The 22,922-nt window shown below is 39.8% G+C and overlaps 2 protein-coding genes across 4 annotated transcripts in view; one reads left to right on the top strand and one right to left on the bottom strand.

Annotated features, from left to right (window-relative positions):
• Window positions 1–2,678: 2,678 nt before the first annotated feature.
• Window positions 2,679–22,922, top strand: part of UBAC2 (UBA domain containing 2) — an 89,736-nt gene continuing 69,492 nt past the window's right edge. For 2 of the 3 annotated variants that reach the window (XR_011679755.1, XM_071430913.1), the window contains exons 1-4: window positions 2,686–2,887; window positions 11,592–11,719; window positions 14,875–14,994; window positions 15,411–15,517. Coding sequence is in view for 2 of the 3 variants with exons in the window: in XM_071430913.1 (XP_071287014.1) it covers window positions 2,857–2,887; window positions 11,592–11,719; window positions 14,875–14,994; window positions 15,411–15,517 (386 nt within the window). In the remaining variant the exon portion in view is untranslated. Of the gene's footprint in view, window positions 2,888–11,591; window positions 11,720–14,874; window positions 14,995–15,410; window positions 15,518–22,922 lie in introns of all 3 variants that reach the window. The other variant, XM_071430914.1, reaches the window with a different exon arrangement.
• Window positions 16,813–21,532, bottom strand: GPR18 (G protein-coupled receptor 18). Its single transcript, XM_071430915.1, has 3 exons — window positions 21,440–21,532; window positions 19,039–19,168; window positions 16,813–18,138 (listed from the first exon to the last, which is right to left on the bottom strand). Exon 3 carries the CDS (start codon window positions 18,092–18,094, stop codon window positions 17,129–17,131), a length of 966 nt encoding a protein of 321 aa, XP_071287016.1. The 5' UTR covers window positions 18,095–18,138; window positions 19,039–19,168; window positions 21,440–21,532; the 3' UTR covers window positions 16,813–17,128.

The following is a 22,922-nucleotide window of genomic DNA, read 5'->3' as shown; positions in this document are numbered from 1 at the left end:
CAACACTGTATAGTTCAACAATGCAAATAATTTGCTTAATTCTTATGACACACTACCAGTTGACAGCAATGGTGTTGTGATAAAAATACCTCTCTGCTTGGCACTCTATCTGAGGGCAAAAACTATATTTCCTCTACTATTCAATCAGTATGTGAAACTATAATTATTAGCAAGGGGTGTGCAGTTTTCTCAAAAATACATAGTGGATCTCGTCTGCTGTAATCTCAGAAATATTGACATAATAATTAAAAAAAAAGGGATAAAAACATCAGGGGTTTCACAGACTCTGTAACGTATTTGTAGACATTTATAAGATAGCAGCAAATAGATTGAGAGCCAGCTGCCTGTATTCCAGCAGTATTGACAAATCTGCTAGGGTTTTGGTTTGCTGTTGGTAGAAGCTTTCCAGCTATTGCTACTCATCCAGCTTCGCTGTATCTGTCAATGATAACAAGTCCACAGAGCAGCTTTCAAAAAGGCCCTTAAACATTTCCCAAATGCATCCTCATTGAGTGGAATACATGCCTAAGTCTCTAGTACGTTCAGTGATTATGACTTGAATCCAATTCTAGCGCCTGACGTGGCAGAGGAGAATCCCTCTAATGTGATTACCTTGCAGGACATCAATCTAGGGAAACCTTCAAAACAGAGCCTATAAAAGAGAAAAATACTAGGTCTTAGCTCTTAGGACTGTAAACTTTTAAATAATGATTGCTCTGTCACTTGATTCTGTGAGACTGAAAGAAGAGAAAAAAAGGCAAGTTTTGTCTTCAGCACCGAAACAACATTCCTAAACCTATTACACAGGCAATACTGGAAAAGTTTTCAGGTTTTATCCTCACCTATAGTAAAGCCAGATCCACAAAAAGGCTTAATTACTTTAAGTGGCGGTTAGTCAAAAAAGTTCAAAATGGTAATTAATTAACCCATGAGTACCTCATTAGAGCCCTAAAGCTTCAGGAGACACCCAAGCTTTTCCCAAAGAGGTTTCACGCTGGAGCTATTACAAGCTTTGCAGGCTTTGCACCTCCTTATTTACCTTCCATTCCTTAGAAATGAGGGTTGCCTGTCGCTTTTGTGTGGTTACAGGCATTCAGCAGTGCACTGGCAAGAGAGAGTTTGCATATGTAGCATACAGCAGCCAGAGTCATTTGCATTTGAAAGAAAGAAGGAAAATTTCTGTAGCAAATCATTTCTTCCAGCTGCGCTTTAACAGCAGAGAGTAAGCTGGTTGTCTCTAGCCAAAGACACAAAGTATGGATGGGTTTCATGCTGTGAATCCAATTTAGATTCTTTTCAGAGGAAAGAACCTCAGCTTGGGATAAGTCAGGATTTCCAATGTGCTATCTCTTTGTCTCTTCCTCCTAGCTGGTTTAGACATACCTCCTGCTCTGTGAGCAGATTGTGACTCCCAATCCCACCTGCCTGATGCAGGCCTTGTATAGAGAGGACAAGTGAGCAACACAAATCTGAAGTTAATGCTGGAAATTGGCCACTTGAAAAATACATGCTGATATGCTGATCTTAGCTGAAGCCTTTGTGAGCCAAAGCAAAAGGTCTTTTTATGTCCCCTTGGCAGTGTTTAAGAGATTATGTTTATAAAGATTTGGGAACTCAGCATTTCTGAATGCTGGCTAATAATTGCATTTGAATGCAAATATTAAAATCCATTTTTATGGTATATAACAAAATGTATGGAATATAAGAAATATATTACTTACCTAAAATTTCTTATTATTGGTTGCCTACTTAAAAATTGTTACCTAGCTGACAAGTCACATTTTGTAGTTCCAGAGTGGCATTTGTTTTCACTCTTGTACTGCATTAAGGTAAATGGGACTTTGAGACCCACAGTTCCATCACCACACAAACACAAAGCACACGCACCTTGTGCTGCAAAGCATTGTCACCTTTTTAAATGCCCAGCATGACTTATTTCAGTAAAGTCTGAGTTCTACATTTTCATGAACATGTCAGTGAAATTCGGTGCCCTAATAGTTTCAGCCTCATGATACCATATCTCCTATGAAATCGGGAATTTGGCTCACCTCATTTTGGGTGCCTACCTTGCTGTTAGAGAGCTGGAGTCTGATGTGCCATTAGAGCTCGTGGTGATCTCTTCAATGTGGTCCCTTGGTGGAGCCTGGGGAGGAATTAATTTGATCCTAAAGCAGACACCTTCATTGGGCCACCTGAAAAGCTCTCCAAACTCTGCTGTCTGTGTTGGCTGTGTCTCCATTAGCTGCAATGACAGCTCACCCACAGCTCCTAATGAGACATTTACCTGCTGGACTCCCCAGATCAGGGTGAGCCTCGAGGGCCAGAGTTTTCCCAAGGGTAAGGAGTCAGGCTTCCTCAAGGCACCTACAAATTTAAAATTCAAATCGTGTTGAACCACGAAATCACAGAGTAGTTAGGGCTGGAAGTGGCTTCTGGAGATCGTTTAGTCCAACGCCCCAGCCAAGGCAAGGTCACCGGGAGCGGGTGACACGGGAAAGTGCTCACGTGGGTTTTGAATGTGTCCAGAGAGGGAGGCACCATGCCCTCCCTGGGCAGCCTGTCCCAGTGCTCTGCCGCCCTCAGTGGAGAGAAGTTCTCCCCATTTCTGAAGACAGGAGTAATTACAGATAACACACGCACGCCGAAGCGCCGCCCGCGGCCCCGCTCGCCCGGCGGGCCCGGCAGGGGGCGCCGCCCGGTCGCCTGGCGGCGGCGTTTGGCCCATCGCGGCCGCCTTAGCCCTCCCCAGCCCCGGCCCTGGCCCCGGCCCCGGCCCGCCGCGGCTCCTCAGGGGCTGCCCGACCTCGGGGGCTCCGCCAGCCGCGCCCGCCGGCCGGGCCGGGCCGGGCCGCTGCCATGTTCACCAGCACCGGCTCCAACGGGTTCTGTGAGTACCGGCCCCGCCGCGGTCCGGGGAGGGCGGCGGCCAGGGGTGGGAGTGCGGACGGCGCTGCCGCCGTCGGCCCCGGGGGAGCCGCTGGCTTCGGTCCTCTCTTGGCTGGACTTTTAAACTGCGTGACGGCGGGAGGAGCCGCGGGTGTGTCTGTGTCTGTGTGTCTGCCTGTGTATGTGTCTGCCTGTCCGTGTCTCTCTGTGTGTTTATATGTATTTGCATGCATCGATGTAGATCTCCGTGCCAAGATACGTATCAGAAAACGCAAACAACCCCTCTTTTCTAAATGTGAAATTTAACTTATTTTTTAAATCCAGTTTATTGATAAGGCAAATGTAACGTGCCTCTAGCTCTGCACGGCACATGTAAATAATTTCGTGTCCCGGTGCTACCTGAACTGACTTGGCAGGTATCTGGGGCTGGCTCTGAGCTTGTTTTACAGGACACAGACTCTGCAGCGTCTGGAAGCAGCAGCGAGGAGCTGACCTGGCTGCGGTGTGGACTTGGGCACCACAGTCCTAAGAGCAGGCGAGGACAAATGCTAAGTCAAAGCTTTGCTGACTAACTGCGTGCTCCTTACAAAACGGGAGGGAGTGTCCATCTGTCCGTCTGCTGAAGGGCAGGAGGGCTCTGCAGAGCTCTCTGAACGGGCTGGATCAATGGGCCGAGACCCAGCAGTAGGAGGGTCAAAAAGGTCAGGTGCCGGCTCCTGCACTTGAGTCTCAACCACCCCAGGCAGCACTACAGGTCTGGAAAAGAGGGGCTGGAAAACTGCCCGGAGGAAAACGATCTGGTGCTGGTTGACAGCCAGCTGAGCATGAGTCAGTGTGCCCAGGTGGCCAAGAAGGCCAGTGGCATCCTGGTCTGTATCAGCAATAGTGTGGCCAGCAGGAGCAGGGCTGTGATTGTCCCCCTGTACCCAGCACTGGTGAGGCTGCACCTCAGGTACTGTCTCCAGTCCTGTGCCCCTCAATTTAGGAAGGACGTTGGGGTGCTGCAGCATGTCCAGAGAAGGGCAGTGGAGCTGATGAAGCATCTGGAATGCATGTCCTATGAGGAGTGGGTGAGGGAGCTGGGGTTGTTTTGCCTGGAGAAAAGGGGGTTCAGGGGTGATCTTATCACTCATTACAAGTACCTGGAAGGAAGCAAAGTGAGGGTTGCCCTCTTCTCGCAGGTAACCAGCGACAGGACAACACCAGAGAACTTAGCCTCAAGCTGTACCAGGGGAGGTTCAGGTTGGACATTGGGAGGAATTTCTTCACAGAAAGGACAATTAGATACTGGAATGGGCTGCCCAAGGACGTGGTGGATTTGCCATCCCTGGAAGTGTTTAAGAAAAGACTGGAATGTGGCACTCAGTTCCATGGTCTTGTCAACAAGATAGTGTTTGGTCAGAGGTTGGACTTGATGATCTCAGAGGTCTTTTCTAACGTAATTGATTCTGTGAAATCAATTTGAGTGTGAAAGCACCCTCTGACTAGGGGGGAATAATTCTAGCATTTAAAAAGGGATGTCAGTTGTAGCTGTATTTTGTATGAGGAATCCAAAGAGAGGAGGAGTCTTTTTCAGATGGATCTGATAATACCGTACCTTGATTTGCAGCTCCTGATTTTTCATCTTTCCCTGTGCCCCCCAACAGATACTGTAGAGGGACTTTTTAATGGCATGTGTCTTTGTATAATTCTATGAGAAAGAATGGAGGAGGAAGAGTATCCTTGTTAGACTGAATGGATGGAAAGTCATGGTCAGTATTTACAAGTTTTTCCAGGTTTGATCCATCAGAAGGATGAGTGGGAAATGGTTGTCATAAGAAACATATATGTGGTAGGGAAAAAAACCTAGATAATATGTCATTCTGCAGAAAGAAAATCATAGACTATCCTGATCTGGAAAAGACCCACAAGGATTATCAAGTCCAGCTTCTAGGCCTGCACACGACAGTTCAAGAATCACACCACGTGCCTGAGAGCATTGTCCAAATGCTTCTTGAACTCTGTCAGGCTGGTGCTGTGATCACTGCCCTAGGGAGCCTGTTCCAGTGCCTGGTCACTCTCTAGGCAAAGAACCTTTCTAACCTAAACCTTCCCTGATACAGCTCCATACTCAGTGTTGTACTTTTTTTTCCTTCTCAAAAATAAATACGCAAATGTTCTTACTGACCTTACTGTTGACCTAAAGTGGGTTTTTACAGTAAGACTTGGCTGGTACGGGTGCACTGACAAACTCCCGTAGAGGCATGGATTTAGGTGCAGTGACATATGCTCACCTAGGGCACAACTGTGGCAGTCTCAGGTGTCCCTGTGCCCTCAGAGTTGTTTCTGTGTGTGTAGCAGAAGTTGCTGTAGTAGCAGCAGGAGTGTGGGATTCTGTCAGTGATGCACAGAATCTGATGGTTCAGGTAGTTAATGAGTTGGCGCCTGGTGTTGTATCAGGGAACTGTGTGTGTGTGTGTTCTGCCCCTGGGGCTTGGGAACCTCTGGCAGAAGGCAGTGTTGGTGGTCTATGGGACCTGTGTCAGTGACCCTGAATAAAATAAGTGGACACCTGTTTCAGCAGCAATAACAATGATCATGCCAGGTTGCACTAAGGCTCCTGCAGCCTGCTGTGCCACCTCTGACAGACTAATTAACATCTATAATGTTGGGACGGGGAGATGTAAATGTAAAAATAAACATACCTGGTACGTGGTACGACTGTGAGATAGGGAAGCCAGGAAACACAGGGCACCACCTTCTAAAAGGACAATGATAGTTTGCCTCTGCTGTGGAAACTGTTTCTGTTATCTGGAATAATGGAGGAGCTGGTATGCTCTGGAGAAAAGTACCATGGTTCTGGGTACTAGTAAGAAACAGTGCAGATATATGCAGATGGCTTATCAGAGCACTAACCCAGCTGAGCTGACTTGTCAAAGGGCATTGCAGTGTGCTCAGAGGGCGTCCTGGCAGCACCTGGCTTTAGGTGTGCTGGACAGCTGGGCTGTGGTACCAGACCCAGGCTGGTTGCTTGTGTTGCAATCTGCTGGCAGCTTCTGTCCCGTGTACAATGCTGCTGAAACACTTGAGCAGTTCTGCAAAGGCTCACATGAGTGTGTGAATGGCCTGGCTGTTTGCTTTACTGTAGTGCTGCTTAGTTTGCCGTGAGGCTGCATCTCAGGAGCAAAGTATGGTACATAGGAAGGTTTTTCCTTATAGGACACAAAGGCCTTACTACAAAGGCAGTTTAAACCAGTTAGACCAACAGAAACCTTTCTGCAGACATTGTACTATCCCCTCCCAATATTCTTCATGCTGTTTATGTACTGCACAGGAGTCTAGTAGGAAAGTCTTTAAAGAGTTGGTCATTATTAATGTAAAATTTGAGTACATCTTTTAAAGCATATACACTCATTATATCTGAAAAATATTTGACTACTTTGACTACTGCACACAAGCTATTTCTTGTAGTAGGAGTGAGGAGAACCCTTTGAACTCGCTAGTGCAACTTAGGCTTCTACCTCTGTGAACCTTGTAGTGCAGAGCTAGCAATTTGTTAAAAATCCCCAAGGCAAGAAGGGATCTCTGTGCTCCTCTGCTTGCATAACTGGCAGGACTGAACTCTGTTGTGCAGAGGCGTTGGAAAAATAATAAAGCGATGTAAATTAATGCTTTGTGGTATGACTGAAGGAAAAATGAAGCATGTACTGAATACATAAGAGTTGTGCATAACAGCGTTATGCAGTACAGTACTATATGGGAAAGCAAATTAGCTTGTACAACAGCATGCCACTGTGCAGCCTGGTTAGCCTGAGCCCTGGAAGCAGCACAGCATTGAAGGCCACAACTGTGGCTATTCTGCTTCTGCAGAGCTAGCTCATTTCGTTTCAGGCTCGTGTGGGGATCTCCACGTGGTCTTGTGGTGTAGCCATATCAGATATTTCTGATATATGTCAGTGTATACTAAAAGTAGTATGGTAACAGCTCTGTCTGGTTGGAAGGAAGAAAAGTTTACTGAATGGGGTGAATACTTTTGATATTTCAACCTGATTCAGTTTCTATTTCAAGTACTGCTTTTAGAAACAAAGGTTTTCTTTTTTTTTTCTTTTTGTATCTCCTTTTTTTTTAATAGTTTGTGACCTAGGCTACACCTAGCAGTTTTCTAAACAGTAAATGTATAGGCAAGTAGTTTGATTACAGTCTTGCCTGTACCTTTAAAGAATAGATTTAAAGCATGATCACAGGTTTCTCTATTAACTTTCTTAATACTAATATTATTCACCTCTCAGCTTCTGGATTGAATTTAGAAGCATTTGGTGAAGAACTGTTCCTGCAGTGATACTCTTACTGTTTTCACTTGCAAATGAACATCACTGCTGGTTGGTGAGCCCGCTGCAGGTTCTTGGACAGGTCTTGGAATACAATTGATTGATATCTGCATGATGGTTTAATACATGAAAACCAACCACTCAAAATGCAGATTCCATAAGTGCATTTGGGAAGTACTGTGGATTCAGTTGTGTATCAGTTATGGCTTACTTCACAGATCTTGTGCATAAGCATTTCAAAACTGTTTTGTGGGTATTTTGTGCCTCTATATTAGCCCCCAGCAGTTAATTGTCTGTTTGACAATTGAAAGTGACATGCCTGCCTTATAGCAGCTGGGTTTGAGAAATTTGCAGGTGATAGTGGAAAAAAAGAATTGTTACACAGCATGTTTTCTGCAGCTGTGGTGTGAGCTCAGTAGGGATCCCCACAGAAATTGCCCTGAGCTGATTGGAACTTCTGCAGCCGCTGCTGCTGCTCGTCAGCCGGCTCATCACTTCACATCAACCAGCAATGAGGTCCTCTACCAAGTCAACACTTGAGTCCTGAGCCTGGAGTAGCAGTCCAGGGGGTGAAGCTGTTTCTGCAAGAGCTCTTCTGCCACAGTAGCTTGGTCTGGCTGCCTGTTTTGCTATGCCCATCTGCTGTCTCTTCATCTGTGAGTAGTGAACAGGCAGGGACAGGAAATAATTTCAAAAACTGTAGCTGTTGCTGTATCTTCTCATTCTTGCCATTAGTGCAGTGCTGATTTCTGAAGCTGCAACTCAGGCAGTTGTGCCATAAACCTCCCCCTCTGTTTGTGACAGATGGACACTTGTGTCCTTCACTCTCTGTACTGTAAAAGAGGCACTGGCAACCAGCAGAGTAGTAGGTTCTGGAAGAAGAGGATCTGTGGGCTTTGTAGTAAGTGCAGGGGTGGAATGTGGAGGCTTAGAAGTGGTTTTCTCACTTATGTCACATTCTGGGATCAGCTTCGCATTGCACAGTTGGTAGCATGAAGGTTGGGACACTTGCCTATGAGATTATGAGGGCAGTTTTGGGGGAGAACTTCTCTATTGCACCAGGAAGAAGCAAAGATCTGTAGTGGAAGCTAATTCCTTGCTCTTCATCATACTGAAAGTGTATTCTGCTGGTTATTACCAACACTTCTCTGGGTACTTAGGTGGATGCTCAGTAGATGTGTTGCAGCACCAGTGCCTATTGTTTGGAAGAAATGCCACCTAAGGAGCACTGTGGGATTGCAAATTTATTCCAAGATCTTTGAAGACAGTATTTGATATATTTTAACTTTTAAGGTCAAAATGAGTGCTTATCCTTTCATTCTTCTTTCTCTATGTGATACAAAGACACCGTGTTTTCTCCTTCTGGTGAACATTCGCATTGGTGCTGCCAGCAGACTGGTGCCGTGGTCTGTTCGTGGTAACTATTTCCATCTCATCCATGCTTGCACATTCATTGGATTAGAATTCTGCTTTCTAAATTTTACCTTTGCATTGTAAGTCAGGAATTTGACTTGGATATCAGAATGCCCAATTGTGCAAAATCTGGCATTGTTGTCATTTTTGGTCTGACATGCTTGAGGAGTTCCACAGTAGTAAGAAGATTGTTCCTTCCCCACGACCTCACAGCAGTCCTCAAGAAGGATCTATATGCTCTTGAGGGATAAAGCAAACTGCTACACTGTGCAGTGAAACACTTGGAAAAGAATTTCAGAGGATGCATTATTATATTTTTCAAGTTCACCAGACAAGAATAAACTTCTCAACCGTGATGGCATTATGAGAAGCTGGAGAGTAGAAATTTCCATCACTCATGTGATGTTTCCTGTGGGTGACAATCAGATTCATGGGTTAGGTGCTTCTGTGGTTTTTCACTTGATGACGTGTCTTATAAAAAGTATTTTTCCCAGTATCAGGGTTTAAAGTGTCTAAGCTGAAAGCTAAAAGGAGGCTCTTAATAAAAATGTGTGCTCACACTTTTGGAGAAAACAGATAAGGTTCTGTTGGTTGGATGTTTTTGAAAGCATTCAAATTAGGAATTAACTTGATAGGATGAAGTATTTCAGTGTATATTACCTGTAATGTAAAAATGTTCTAATAAAAAAATTACAGTAAAATCTACATATGAAACCTGTATAGAAAAATATAGTCATGGTGGGATATCTAGAGACTTTGTTCTCATGTGTGTCTGTGGTAATGTGATCCTTATGTAAAAAGTTTTATAGGATTAATTAGTTCTTGTGAACTAATTAATTTCTTAAAATTAATGAAATAATGTAAATGCATTTAGTAAAATATAGTAAAATAACAATTTAAAGTAAATTTAAAGTAAAATTTAAATTTAAAATACAATTTTAAAGTAAAGTAAAGTAACAATTTTTATCAAACTTTGGTTCAGAAATGTGTACTGTTGTGACTATTACAATTCTTCTGAATTAGGCTGTACTTCCAAGTATCAAAAATCTGTATCCTGATTATAAAATTGACCTTTTCACATTAAGAAATGTTAATTTAACTAAGTTAACTTAGGGAGTATTGCTTGAGGTTTCAAATGAATATCCGTGTGCATTGTCTGTGTAGTAGCTTTCAGGAAGCTCCAACTTCTTTTTTTTCTCCCCAGTGCTGTACAGTTCTCTGATGGCTTCAGATGGTTTTGAAAAGTCCAATTGAATTAGAGGAATGAATAGTTAAAAAAAATGTATGTGTAAAAAATATAGACTTTATTTTTGGAGGAAAAAAACCAAAAAACAAACCCAAGGAAAGATAGTAGATTGAAATGTGGACAGTTCTCTTGCATTAAAAAAAAAAGAATCAGCCAGACTGGTGTCTGATGCAATCATAAAAGTAGAGCTTATATTTAGCATAGTAACATCAATCTGTGATCCAAGTCACTGCCTAATTTCTATAAAAGGATAGTTCTTCAAGGCCATACTTGCTTAAATGGAAGCTGCATGTTTAAATAATGAACTCAAAAGGTATGGGTGTGACTGAATTAATACTTTTAAGTACAAGAGATGTTTTCTTCCCATGGTGAACATCAGAAGACTGCAGACTTCAAGGTGGTGAACAGCTAACTGTGCCCATCAAAGTAATTCTTGATGTCATCAGTTAATACTTGGATGAGGATCATGCTTAAACTATGTAGCAAGAGCCATATTTTCAATGGCAGTGGGATTGTGCCATAATTAAAATCTTCTCTTTGGTGCCTGTTGCCATCTGCTTTTTCTAGCAGTTCACTATTCTAGTGCACAGCAGATGTTGAAAAAATCATTCATGATACTTTAATCTGTACAGGTAGTAAATGTTTATTGTATTATACTGTTTCATGCAGTTTTGTTCCTGCTGTGTTCCTGCTTTTTACTCCCCATTAGTACTTTTAATGTAATCTCATTGCTCCTTTTATTATATTAAGAAGAATGACAACAGAACTATGGATTTTTGTAGTACCATGCAAAAACAGTTGTCTGAAAATGAATGGATTCTGTGCCATAGCTGATGTGTTTGGAAAGGAAGTAAATGTAATTCAGGTTACATCTGTGAAAAGGAGAAAAGTCATAGAAAAAATAATATTTCAGATTCTCTGTGTTGGCTTGAGTTTTTGGGCAAGAGTTTGTTTTATTGCATCAACTGCACCAGCAGGTTAGGGTGAATTGCTGGCTATGCTCCTGCTGGACATCCTATTTGGCAGATTTTAGTAAATGAGAAATGTGTATTGCAGATTTTGCTGTTCTTTGCCTGCTTTCTTATGAGTGTCCTTTCTGAACGTCATGCCCCTAGAGGGAAGGCAGATTTCACAAACATTCTGAATCTAGTAATTTATTCATGAATAATTGTAATGATTGAATGGAAGGAAGATGAGTGTCCCGTAAATTGACTTAGATATGATTCCTTGAATGGTGGATCTAAGTGCAGTGGTGAGAAAGTCCATTTATTCAGGTGGTTCCTACTTCATAGCCCCTAAGAGAAAGCTGATCTTAATCCCTAAGGCAAAGGAAACAGGAATATTTAACTAGATGTGCTTGTATATTTTGCTAGAAAAAAAAGTGATTATTTTATTTCCTGAAATGCAATGGAGCCTTAGGAGGGCAGTATAGGAGGACATGACCTCAGTAGATACAAAGAACTTAGGTTTAGCTGTAGCCAATTTCATGAGACAATGTTGGAAACAAAATGTCTGGTTAATATTTAACTGTCATTAATATTTCTAAACATTTCCTTTGATTAGTGTGTTCTTCCTATCTATTTGCAAGTTTTTGAGAACTTGGGAAGTTGTTGAGCTAAAAAGTCAAGGTGGTATCACTGCTATTATGTCTTTCAGTCACCTGTTTAAATATGTCACTTTTTGAATGTGAAAGACTTATCTCTAAAATGGTTTGATTGTTTATTTGTTTTGTCTTTAAGATAAAGCGCCTTTGTCAAAGAGTTTGTTACTAGTCCCAAGTGCCATCTCGATTCTATTGACTCTGCTCTTCCAACATTATCAGAAGTTCTTTGCGTATAACCTACAAGCTGTAAAAGAGGATTTTCAGGTAAGAGTCTGTTCACTTTCTGTGAAAAGAGACTGCAAACTGTGGTTTTCTATGCAATTTTCCCCCACAGTCTGTTTGTCCTCTGGTTCTTTCCCTTTGTTCGCTGCTGTAGACCAGCTTGTTCTTACCTTTTTTTATGTAACCCCAGTATGCTACTTTTTGGAAAACATGAGAAAAGTGATCTGAAACCATCAATATGGCTTTTCATTTCTTTTTCTTGTCTGGGAAATTACTTGGTTTGTGTTGTTTTTCCTTTCAGGCACTGGCATTTGTAAACTTGCTGTGAATGAAGTGTGACTTAACCCATTTATTAATACAAATATTTTGATATGAATGTCAGTATCTTAGTGTGCCTAATTTTTGAGGCTGAAGAGGGCTACTTTGATTAGGCATGCTGATTATAAATTACTTATTTTAACAACAGAGGCTGTAGTTTTCATTCTCTAACTAACTGTTGTAGTTAGTTGTGGAAAACTAAACTTTGCTTGTTGAATAGAACTGCTGCTTCTAAATTGAAAATTCCAGATGGTGGGGAGTTTGTCATGCTCTTCAGTAATGGCTGAATTGGTTAATTTCATACTCATTCCTGTTTCAAACTAAGGTACTCTATCTTTTAGATACTGTATCTTGTAATGTTTTATTCTAAATTGAATTAAGGATCCTATAGTATCAGCTCTAAATGTTGAAATAATACACTTAAAAGTGATTAGATAAGTTCTGTGGGTATTTGTTTTGGGATGTTTTTAATTTTTGGAAGTGGCAAACTACGCTCAATAGAGAAAGGTTAGCAAATGCCTCTGTGTTTATCTTACCCCACAGATATTACAATTGCATCAAACAAAAGGTATGTAGTCAAATTAATGTCTTTGAGGATGCCAGCTGTAGCCTGTAAGCATTAAAAGATTATTAGACCTAGCTAGTGATGCTCTGTGCTATTGTGGTCTCTGCAATCTTTCTTGTCAAAAACAAGAGTTTTATTGTAATAATAAATTACAACTCTGCAAGAGCACTGCTCATATTTACCAAGTATCTTGCTGATGCAGTGCAGTGAAAATACATAAATGATGTCTGCCTTTAAAAAATGTTACTGCCAAGTGTTTGGGGAGGGGAATGAAAAAGTCTGAGAAACTATTCAAGTTTTAAATGGAAATTGTGTGGATTTGGGATTTGTTTATTTGTTTGTTTTGAGATCTGTCTTCAGAGAAAGCCTGTCTTTCCATATGTTTGATCTGCTGAAAACCAGTAGTAGCTGCATTTTATTCTATGAAAACATCTCTACTGTGTCTTAACCATAAACACTTGCAAGTATCTGTACAAGCTGTGACACTTTTATTGTGGTGCTTTGGGGGAATTTGTGAGTTTGAATTTTTTATTTAATGAGATTGTTTCACTTATTGCCACAGCCCTTGGAGCAAGCTATGTACTATATCACTGGATACCTCTGAGATCAGAGAGAATAGATTTTTTAACTCCTGTCTGGTGCTATTATTCAAATGAGAACTCTTAAAAGAAATTTGTTTAGAATAAATTCACCTGCAAGGATGTGTTTAATGGAAAGGTATTTTTTCAAGGAATGAACAAACATTTTGGATGTTGGATTTTAACACTTCTTAAATCTGGTGGAAAGCACACAAATTAAAGTGAACAGTTGAAGAAGAGTACATTCGATTTGGAAGGCAAAATATGTGCTGTCCAAAACTAAAAGGTCATTGTCTCCATACAGAGGGCCCTCAAGAGCAGTGAAAATGCTGTGTGAAAGATCTTCATTACATCATATCTATGTGTTTTTTTAAGCTGGCTAAAGCAAAGAGCAGTAAAGCTGGAAGCCTTTCATAGTCTGTGTGAGAGCTGCTCAGTTAGTGCTTGAAATATTCAGCTGCAAGGTCATGGCCCTGCCAGTCTTGACTTCAGGAGGGATCATACTCAGGCTAGCATTTAAAACTGGGCATGTTGACATGGGATAGTGGGAATGGTGAGTGAAGTGGATTGGGGCCAGTACTGTTTAGTGTCTTCATTCATAACTTGGACAGTAGGACATAGCGTTCTCTAAGCAAGCCTGTGGGTGATGTAAAACTTGGATTTGGAGTTGTTACACCTGCTAGTTCTGCAGCCAGTTAGAGGGAAGAAAAGGGTCAATAGGAACATTAGTACAGCAAGGACAAATGCAAATTCCTGCATCAGAGAGGAGTAACACCATGCACCAGTACAGGCTGTGGGCTGAGCAGCTGGAAATCACTTTACAGGAAGAGCCCTGAGGGTCCTGGTGGAGGCTTAAATTGAACATGAAACAGCAATGCAGCATTGTGGCTAAAAAGCCCAACAGTATCCTGGGCTGCATTAGGTAGGAAGAGCCTCACAAGGAGGCCTGGAGGGTGATGATCTCTACTCTCAGTGAGGGCAGTCTGAAGTGCTGTCGCTTGTGCTGGGCTCCTGAGTACAAAATTGACCTTGCCATGTTGCAGAGAGTTCCAGTAGAGGACCACCAGGCTGGTCAGGGGCTGGAGGATTTGCTGTATGAGGAGAGCCTGAGAGAGTTGGGATTGTTTAACCTGGGGAAGAAAAGGTTTAGGGTAGATCTTACCAGTGCTTGTAAATACCTAATGTGAGGGAGCAAAAAAGGTGGGGCCAGGCCCAGTGAAAGGACAAGAGGTAATGGGCAAGAATTGAAATACAAGAAATCCCATTTAAAGGGAAAGGTTTTTACTGTAAGACTGATGGAACAGAGGAACAGTTTCCATCCTTAGAGATGTTCAAGACTCAACTTGAACATGGCCCTGAGCAAGCTGATCTGTTTAGACCTTCTTAGAACAGTTACACTGTACTAGTTTGTATCTTGAGGCTGCTTCAAAAATTTTTTTTTATAATTCTAAATTCACTAGGGTTGTGATTTACATTTTTATTTCTAAGTGTAAACTAGGAACCTCAAAAGTGTATTTTGAGTTAATTTCAATTGTTTATTTATTTTAACAGTTAGACATCTGCTTTGAAAATATTTTAAAGAGACTCTCCATAACATGCTACTCTCTATATTTCCCTCCTTAACTGTGCTGCATTTCTCTTACCTGACTCCAGTATTGCATTCTCTCTGAGCACAAATTCTGTAAAGAATTTCCTTGAAGGAGGAGTGGCTTAACATGATGATATTAACCTTCCAGATTTGGAGACTTGTATGTGGAAGAACAATATGTCTTGATTTGAAAGACACATTCTGCAGCACTCTGCTCATTTACAACTTCCGAATATTTGAAAGAAGATATGGCAGCAGAAAATTTTCAGTAAGTTCAGTTTTGAAAGTTTTTTAATAGAAACTTTTCTATACAGTTTAGTTTTGTACTCCTGGATGAATACTGAAGTTTTATTTCTAGTGTGTTGTATAGAAATGTGTTAAAGGGTTGTAAAGACAATTTGGTTTTAATAAATTTAAATTTATATTGATAAGACCTTGCAGTCAGTGGATTATTCTAATTTCTATTTGCAGTTGTATCACTTGTAAGATATCTTTTGGAAACAATCTTACTCTTGATTCTTCAGTATCTAGACAAGTAGACCTGGAATTATGTTGTGTTAAAGATTGAATTTGTCTTTATTGAACTACTATAGAGGTTTTCTTATTTTTTCTTATATTTAGAGGTATATTAAAACCTTATTTTCAAACTGTTGAATTGATTTAAATTAACCTTTTTCTTTCCAGTCTTTTTTACTGGGCGCTTGGATGCTCTCAGCTTTGTTTGACCTTCTGCTTGTAGAAATCACTCAGTATATATTTGGCATCACTATCAACAGCTTGCCTTCTGGTTTGTAAGTAGCTTCTAATGAATTGGTTATTTTAGATATAGTTTCAAGGGGATTGTTTTCTGAAGATTTCATTTTAAAAAAACTTTCTTCATGTATCACTTCAAATTAATTTAATCCTCTTTTGAACTGAAGTGTAAAGGTTCTTGGCACAACTACTGTAATTTCAAGCATTTATTTCTTAGCTATGATTTGTGTTTAATTTATAATTTATCCGTACAATGATTAGTTTCCAATCCGTTAGTCTCATTTCCTCTGTTAACATGATTGCAACATGGCTTGCAGGACACAAATTATTGTTGTATCTGTTCAGTCTAAATTGTTTGGCTCCATTCAGTTTGTAAAAACTGGAATCAGGTTGTGCTGATTTCTGCCTTAAATCAGAAAGGCAACAGAGCTGTAAGTCATGTGCTTTATGTTCACTTTTAAATGCATATGCATTTTGTATTGGTATTTTGTATGTTTTTGAAAAATTGAGTGCCAGAGGTTGTTACTCCATTTCGTGCTTGCAGCTGAAGTTCTTACAGATTTAAGGTGTTCAGTGGTTCAGTTTTGCATAGCCTATGTTTGAGATTTCTGCACTTAATAAAAGATATGCATATTACAGTAGGACCACAGAGCTTGCAACCCTTTGTGGTTAAACATCTGGCAGGTGAGATTACACAGACTTGAGTTTCCATATGTTGCACACTCTGAGGTAATATAAAAGCTCTTGGAGTAAGATTTTTAGTATTAAACACCATATCAGACCTTTTTTATTTCTGCTTTTCCAGAGCATCTGTTGAAAGTATCTAAAGACTGATATATAAGGGACAAAAAGCATATGCTTGATATTATAAAAATACATTTTTTGTAGTGTCTGAATATTTAAAAGAAGTTGAAAGCTTGAGTAGCTACTGCAGTTACTTGTGTTTGTTACCTAGAGTTTGTTGCTAGGACATAGGCTGCTAATGTGTCTGGAGAAATTAATATTTTCCTATATGTAAAAAGATACTTTGTGCAAAAGTAAGGTGTCATAAATGTGCACATCATATCCACAGGTAGGGAATGAACAGTCTGACCATTTTACCCTTTGATGATATTTTTATGACTGCAGAATATAGTCAGTTACAAAGAAATCTGCATCAAAGAGTTTTTAATTAAGTAAAATATAAATTTTACCTACATATGCCTTCTCATTAAGTCATAATGAATTTGATATTGAGAGAATGAAATTAATTTTAGAAATGTGGGATATACGGTAGTTTTAGGAGCATTTGATTATGCAAATATAAAAAATTCATATATGCAATTCATCATAATTCTTCAGTGTTGTCTGCTTTATTATATTAATAGTCACTTTCACATCTGTCAATATTCATAGTCGCTTGAGGTGATAAAAGCATTGGAAAGTTTAACACTGATGCTAGGTTTTAGTTCATTTCAGGTGAAACAACAAAAGATGTTGAGCAGATAAAAAGAGGTCCAATTATTATTCTGCTTCTGTCATATTTACAATGCAACAAATATATCTGTTACCTTTGGTTATAGAACATCCTTCTGTGTAGCCAAGTGCTAGAATTTGGAAAAAGAATCCCTTGTTTGCATTGTAAAAGTCCCCTGACATTTTTTCTCTTTTTATATCATTTCACTGTTCATATTATTGAGTGATCTTACACTTCCAGTTCGAAAACTTTTCCTGCGCACGCTTCGAAGGTAATTGCGATAAAGGATTACGCTGATGACTCTTGCCTGGAATTGTTTGGAAACAATGTAGTACAGTATAACATCCAAGCATGTACTGAGATTCATGAGGAAGGTGGTAAAGGCTGCCCAGGGATTGTAACTTGTATTTTCATCTTGCAGCATCAGGAAGGCAAAGCAAATGTGGAAGGGTACAAAGCAGATGAGTACCTGAGCAATCAGAGTAACTATAATTCTTATGGATCTCTCCTTGGCCTTAGGCTTCAGTTTGGAAGTCTTGCCATGAATAAAGTTATAAATAATGACAAGATAACACCCCATCATGATAAACAAGGGGATCAAAAAGAAAAAAATCAAGCGACAAAAATTCAGTGTATTTACTTCCTTTAAATGGATGATATCAAGCATTTTCAGGCAGGTGGTGAAATTTGAGGCTTGGTCTGGATCAGATCGTAAAAACACCAGTGGGGATGTTGTTGAGAGGGTCATTATCCAGATTCCAGTGCAAGCCAGCACAGCTTTTTTTGTATTTTTTAGTTCTTTGACATGTTTGGGTTGGACAATAGCCATAAATCTATCTACGCTAATAAAAGCGAGCAGCCACAGAGCAATGGCTGGGTAAAAGACAGTGAAAGCCCCGAGGATCCGGCAGAACGTATCTCCAAAAGGCCACGCTTCTGTCCCGTGGTAGATTATCCGGAAAGGCAGGGAAAAGATAAAAAACAGGTCAAGTAATGCAACGTTCATCATATATACAGTTATAGTTGTTCTCTTCTTGGTAGTGCAGCTGAACACCCATAGTGCAGTGGCATTCACCAGCAATCCCACTGTGAACACAAAGCTGTAGAAGACCAGTGATGCAATCCTGTATTCTTCTGGGTGGGAATTTTCTGGCGTCATAGTTTAATTGAACTTAGGAATAGTAGTTGCGCTCCATAAATCCCCTAAAATTAGATAAAATATGGGAAGTTATTCTCAGTCAAATAAAATCTGTCTTTAAAAACAAACAGGAAGATTGTTTTAGGATGGTGTTTAGTGATGAAACTGTTGTTTAGCTCTGAAATATGCTAGTTTTGTTGCTTTTTCTGACTGCAAATACATTATCATCCTCTGAGGGAAACGTGTTGTCAGACTTGTGAAAATAGTATTTATAAGTGTGTTTGAATAAAATATTTTTGCTACTTACAGGGCCTTTTAATATAAGGAATCAAAAAGTCAAGATTGGCATTCCAGGTGTGCATCAGTAGCTGATAATTAAATTGAAATAGTTGAATAGTTGTATTTGAGCTATGACAGCTACTTTCTAAAGAAAATATTTCTTCAAGCTGTCTCTGTTAAAAAAATTCTTGACTAAAGCTAACTATGAATAGAAACAAGTCAGCATGGCATTTAGTGATATTTGGATATGCAAAGAGTATTGACTTTGCCTTTTATCTGTCTAGGACCTACTTAACTCCCAAAAGAGCAGGTGCTTGCTTATTAAAGACACTTAAAAAAACTCTTTGAGTATCTTCTAATGTTTAATTAGTGTTTAATCCCAGGACATCAGAACCACCCACCCAACATAAAAATAAAATTAATAGATTAATAGACTTTCTGTTTAAAAAACTAAAAAGGAGGAAAGCAGCAAAGTCTCCAGCCAGGCCATATGGGAACAGTATTTGTCTGAGGGAAAAGTTGCTGTCTTGTATCCAGCTACCCCAGAGCATAGTTATGTTCCTTCATCCAGCTTCTTGATCATAGGAGCTGGACATCTGAAATGTCCCTGTGCAAGCTGAGGTGATGAGAGCTGGAGGAGAGGATCCCTGGTTTTCTCTGGAGCCCATGAGGATGGCAGACCTTACCTGGTGCTTGCATGAGTGCTTTGTTTAACCTTCACCCCCAGCACTTTCCTGGCTCTTGGTGTGGTCACAGTTTCATGACTTCGTGTGGGAGGGTTCCTCTTGTCTGGCCTTTTACCCAGCCCTGTGGCAGCTTTGTGAAGAGGAGGAGGAGGAGGAACAAGTTAGTTGTTTGTCTGATCTTCCCACTTGTGACAAACGGCCAAGGAAGTTCCACAGTTTCTGTTAGGCACCAGAACTGTTCTCCAGAGCAGAAGGGTGCCTAGTTCCTGTGTGTTTTATCTCCAGAAGTGAAGAATGCATTGAAACCCAGGTTTATTGTTACTGCCCATCTGGTCAATGCTTTCTCTGTAATGTTACCAAATACTTTCTCAGTGCTACAGGAATGCATAGGGGATTGAACCAGTGTTTATTAATCTGGCATCCTGGTTTGACAGTGGCAAATACCAGCTGCATCTGAGAAAGGTACCATGGAGTAACTAACTTAAATATGACATGTTAAATCTTTATATAGGTTCGTTTCTGCCTTGAAATATAGTTTGGACTTCTAATTTTCTTACAGTTCTCCAGTTTACAGACATATTAAAGTTATGCATAGAAATATTTAACCCTTAACTTCAAGGTCTTTTTTTCAGCTGTACAAAACAAAAAAGGTATGTTTTGTGCTCAGATGAGGACATTAGAACATGCAACAGAATTTATATTTTGTTTGGGAAAAGTCATGTATGTAATACAAAAAAGAAGTGCATCTGTATAAATGCCTCTCAAATTCCTCATTGCATGAAGAACTCTAAAAATAAGAAAAATAAAATAATTAAATAATGCTAGCAAACCTTATTGAAGGTTAGATGGCATATATTAAAAAATGTTGTGCATGTGCTAGCAGCATAGTTAAAATATTATCTGGTACACTGTTCCACTTTCACTACTGTTGCACAAAATTGTCCAAATGTTGCTTAATATACACCTCCCCCTTGCCCTTGGACATTGTAAGTGGGTTTTTTTTCCTCTTTTGTTCTGTTATTTTTTCTCTCTTGCTAGTCATTGTGTTTGACAGTGCAGAACTACCAAATTCAATATCCTGAGTGATTTGGCAGGTGAATTGACAGGTAGAATCATTCACTTGAATATTAAGAAACATCATGGATTTTAGTTTTCGTTTTGCTCTTGTCTCCTTTGGTCTTGCAGTAACTGTAATTATTTCTGGTCAGGTCATGTTTTCAAAATAACCAGTAGCCTGATTTTGATGGGAAGATAGGAAGCTCAGTCTGGTGTGATCTACTTTTTATGCCTTGTTTGCTGGTTATTTCAAGTTCATGACAGTTTTGAGATATATCAAAGAACTGACCTGCTGTAACAGAAAGGGTTTGTTGGGTTTTGGGGTTTTTTTCCTTGGTTTTTGGAGACTGTTTCCCAACTTTGTGAGTTTAAATGCATGCCAGTTAATTTTTAAGAACCTAAAATGTAGCATTTATGTAGGTAAGAAATATTGAGATTTTTGAAAAGTGCATGTTACCTATTTGCATTTATACACAATTGGAGATATTTTGCTTTTTCGTTGGTACTTGTCTGCATGGAGTTCAGGTTGATATCTCCCAGTCAGCCCAAGCATATCTTTGGGTGCCTCTGGGTGGATGGTTTTGCCCTAGTTACCATTTTTTATAATGGGAACATTTACTTACTGGTATTGATTAGAGCACTTGCTGAAGAGCCCCTTGGAGTCACTGGTTTGGGAAGACTTGTCTGTGTTAATTCTGAATGATTCCTCTGTTGTTTGTCTGTATATTTTATCAATCTTTTAGTTTTTTAATGATAACTGACATTCTGAATGTCTAATGTGAATTGTGAAGGCCAGCTAGGTGCCTTGTACGAGAACAAGATGTTGACAGCAAAATCACAATTAAATCTCTTCCTCCAGATTCTTAATGTGAGTTAGGTAACAGTGATTCCATTTAAAGGGCCATGTGTGTATCTCTCTTCCCAATCTCCCTTTTTACTTTGTCTGTCCCTTCTATTTGGTTGCATTTCCCCAAGGATAACATGGCTTTCAGTGAAGCACAGAGACACCAAGTAACATGATCTCCTGGTTTTCATTTCATGAAAACAAACATTTTTCTTTTAGTGATAAATGTACTTACCAATGTTTTCATTTATTGCATACTCTTAAATTTTTTGTTAAAATCCTAAACAGTATTTATGGTACTATGCTTTTACAAATGCAATCATTTTTCTTTAAATGTTATTTATAGAATGCTGCTGATATTTTGAAAGTGCATTAAAAATCCAATATCTTTTCATTTGTTCTAGAATTAATGCCCATGTTCTGCTTCTGAACAAAGTCTCTTAGCAACATGTATGAAATCCAAGTTACTTTGTTAGCACAGCATAAGGGATCATTACTCACCTTTTGCGCTCTACAAAATTTCTTCAGAGATGCTTCTTTCATGGCCCCAAATCTGTAGAAAGTTTAGACTTCCTCTTCTTTGCTCAGCTTTGCTTAGCTAAAATAGCTCCTCTTCTCAGGCAGGAAACAATGACGTAATCTCACTAGGGCTGAGCTCTTTTATTGGTTATACTTAAAAGTTACTATTTCACATAGAAGGGGTGTGTGTGAACTGGTATTTCTATTACCTTTCAGCAGTCAAACATTTGTAATATTTCCAGTGTGGTCAGACTAGGCTGTTGTACTACATATATTTTCAGCTTTTAAATGTTTGTGGTATAATGAAAGCATATTTTATGTTAAAGTTTCCATAAAAAGGTATCTGCAAGAATACACATCTTGGTTATGCATAAGTTTCTAATAAGCATAATGTAAATGTATTTTCAGTAGAGCATAGTCTGGTGGATTTTTTGTGGAAATCCCCATTTTATTTATATTGCCTTGGATAGTAGTCAGTCTGAAAGTGACAGAAAGTCACTGCATTTGAAATGAGAAGTTTGATTCACTTGAATACACAACTTTGTTTATGCCTGTAATTGCAACATTTTATTTACACAGCAGCAATATTTCTATTTTTTATTTGCTGTCTAAATTAATAACATGCTTATTTGAGAGCTTTGCTGAAAAACGCTGTATGAAAAGAGGTTTTAGCCTGTGTTAAAACGGAGTAAAATTTCTCAGCTGTGTCACTGCAACAGACATCTTAGATGGGATGGGAGTAGTCACAAAGGTTTGTAGGTGAAGACTAACTTCCCGTGTTTCCTCTTTGTCAGCTTGAGAAAAGATCCACCCTTTAGAAAAGCAACTTGGAGAAGGAGATCATTCCATATTTTCTGTAGAGTGCTTGTTGCTTCAGGTCTCTGACTGGCAGTCTTTGGGAGGTGTTAGCAGAGAGCTCTGTGTTGACTAGGGGAACAATAATGTTTTGGTCTCCACCTGACCTGTCATCAGGAATTTGCCAGGATGTTCACTTGGTGCCAGAAGCAACAAAGTCCTGCAGTTCAGAAATTGCCAGAATCAGGTTTGTTTGTGGGAACATCTTTCTTCACTGACTGTAAAACTAATGTGGGTGGGTGATTCTCACTTAGTGCTCAAGCTAACTTCTGGAAAAAGAAACCCCTCTCTACTGTAGTCATGTAATTTATATCAGCTGAATGGGTTTGTGTTACCATGTAGGTGTCTGCATGGGTCAGTGTGATTGTTAAAGTAATTATAGGGAGGGACCTGGGCATGATTTTTGGTGTGTAGATTACCTTTAAATATTTAGTGGTTTTTTCTGTTCAGGTGGGCTAATAAGAAACTTGTTTTTTATGATCATTCCAAAGGCCTTTTAAATGCAGTGAGCTGCAAATCCTGCCCAGATAACCCTAGAGAAATATAAATTTATTTAAAAGCACTTATTATTTTAGGACTAAGGAGTATCTTAAAAGGGCTAACCAGTGCT

Source organism: Agelaius tricolor, unplaced genomic scaffold, assembly GCF_023055355.1.
Source record: "Agelaius tricolor isolate 1412-34295 unplaced genomic scaffold, bAgeTri1.0.p SCAF_7, whole genome shotgun sequence".
Lineage (NCBI taxonomy): Eukaryota > Metazoa > Chordata > Aves > Passeriformes > Icteridae > Agelaius > Agelaius tricolor.
Note: the sequence above shows the minus strand (reverse complement) of the source record. Positions and strands in the feature narration are given on the sequence as shown.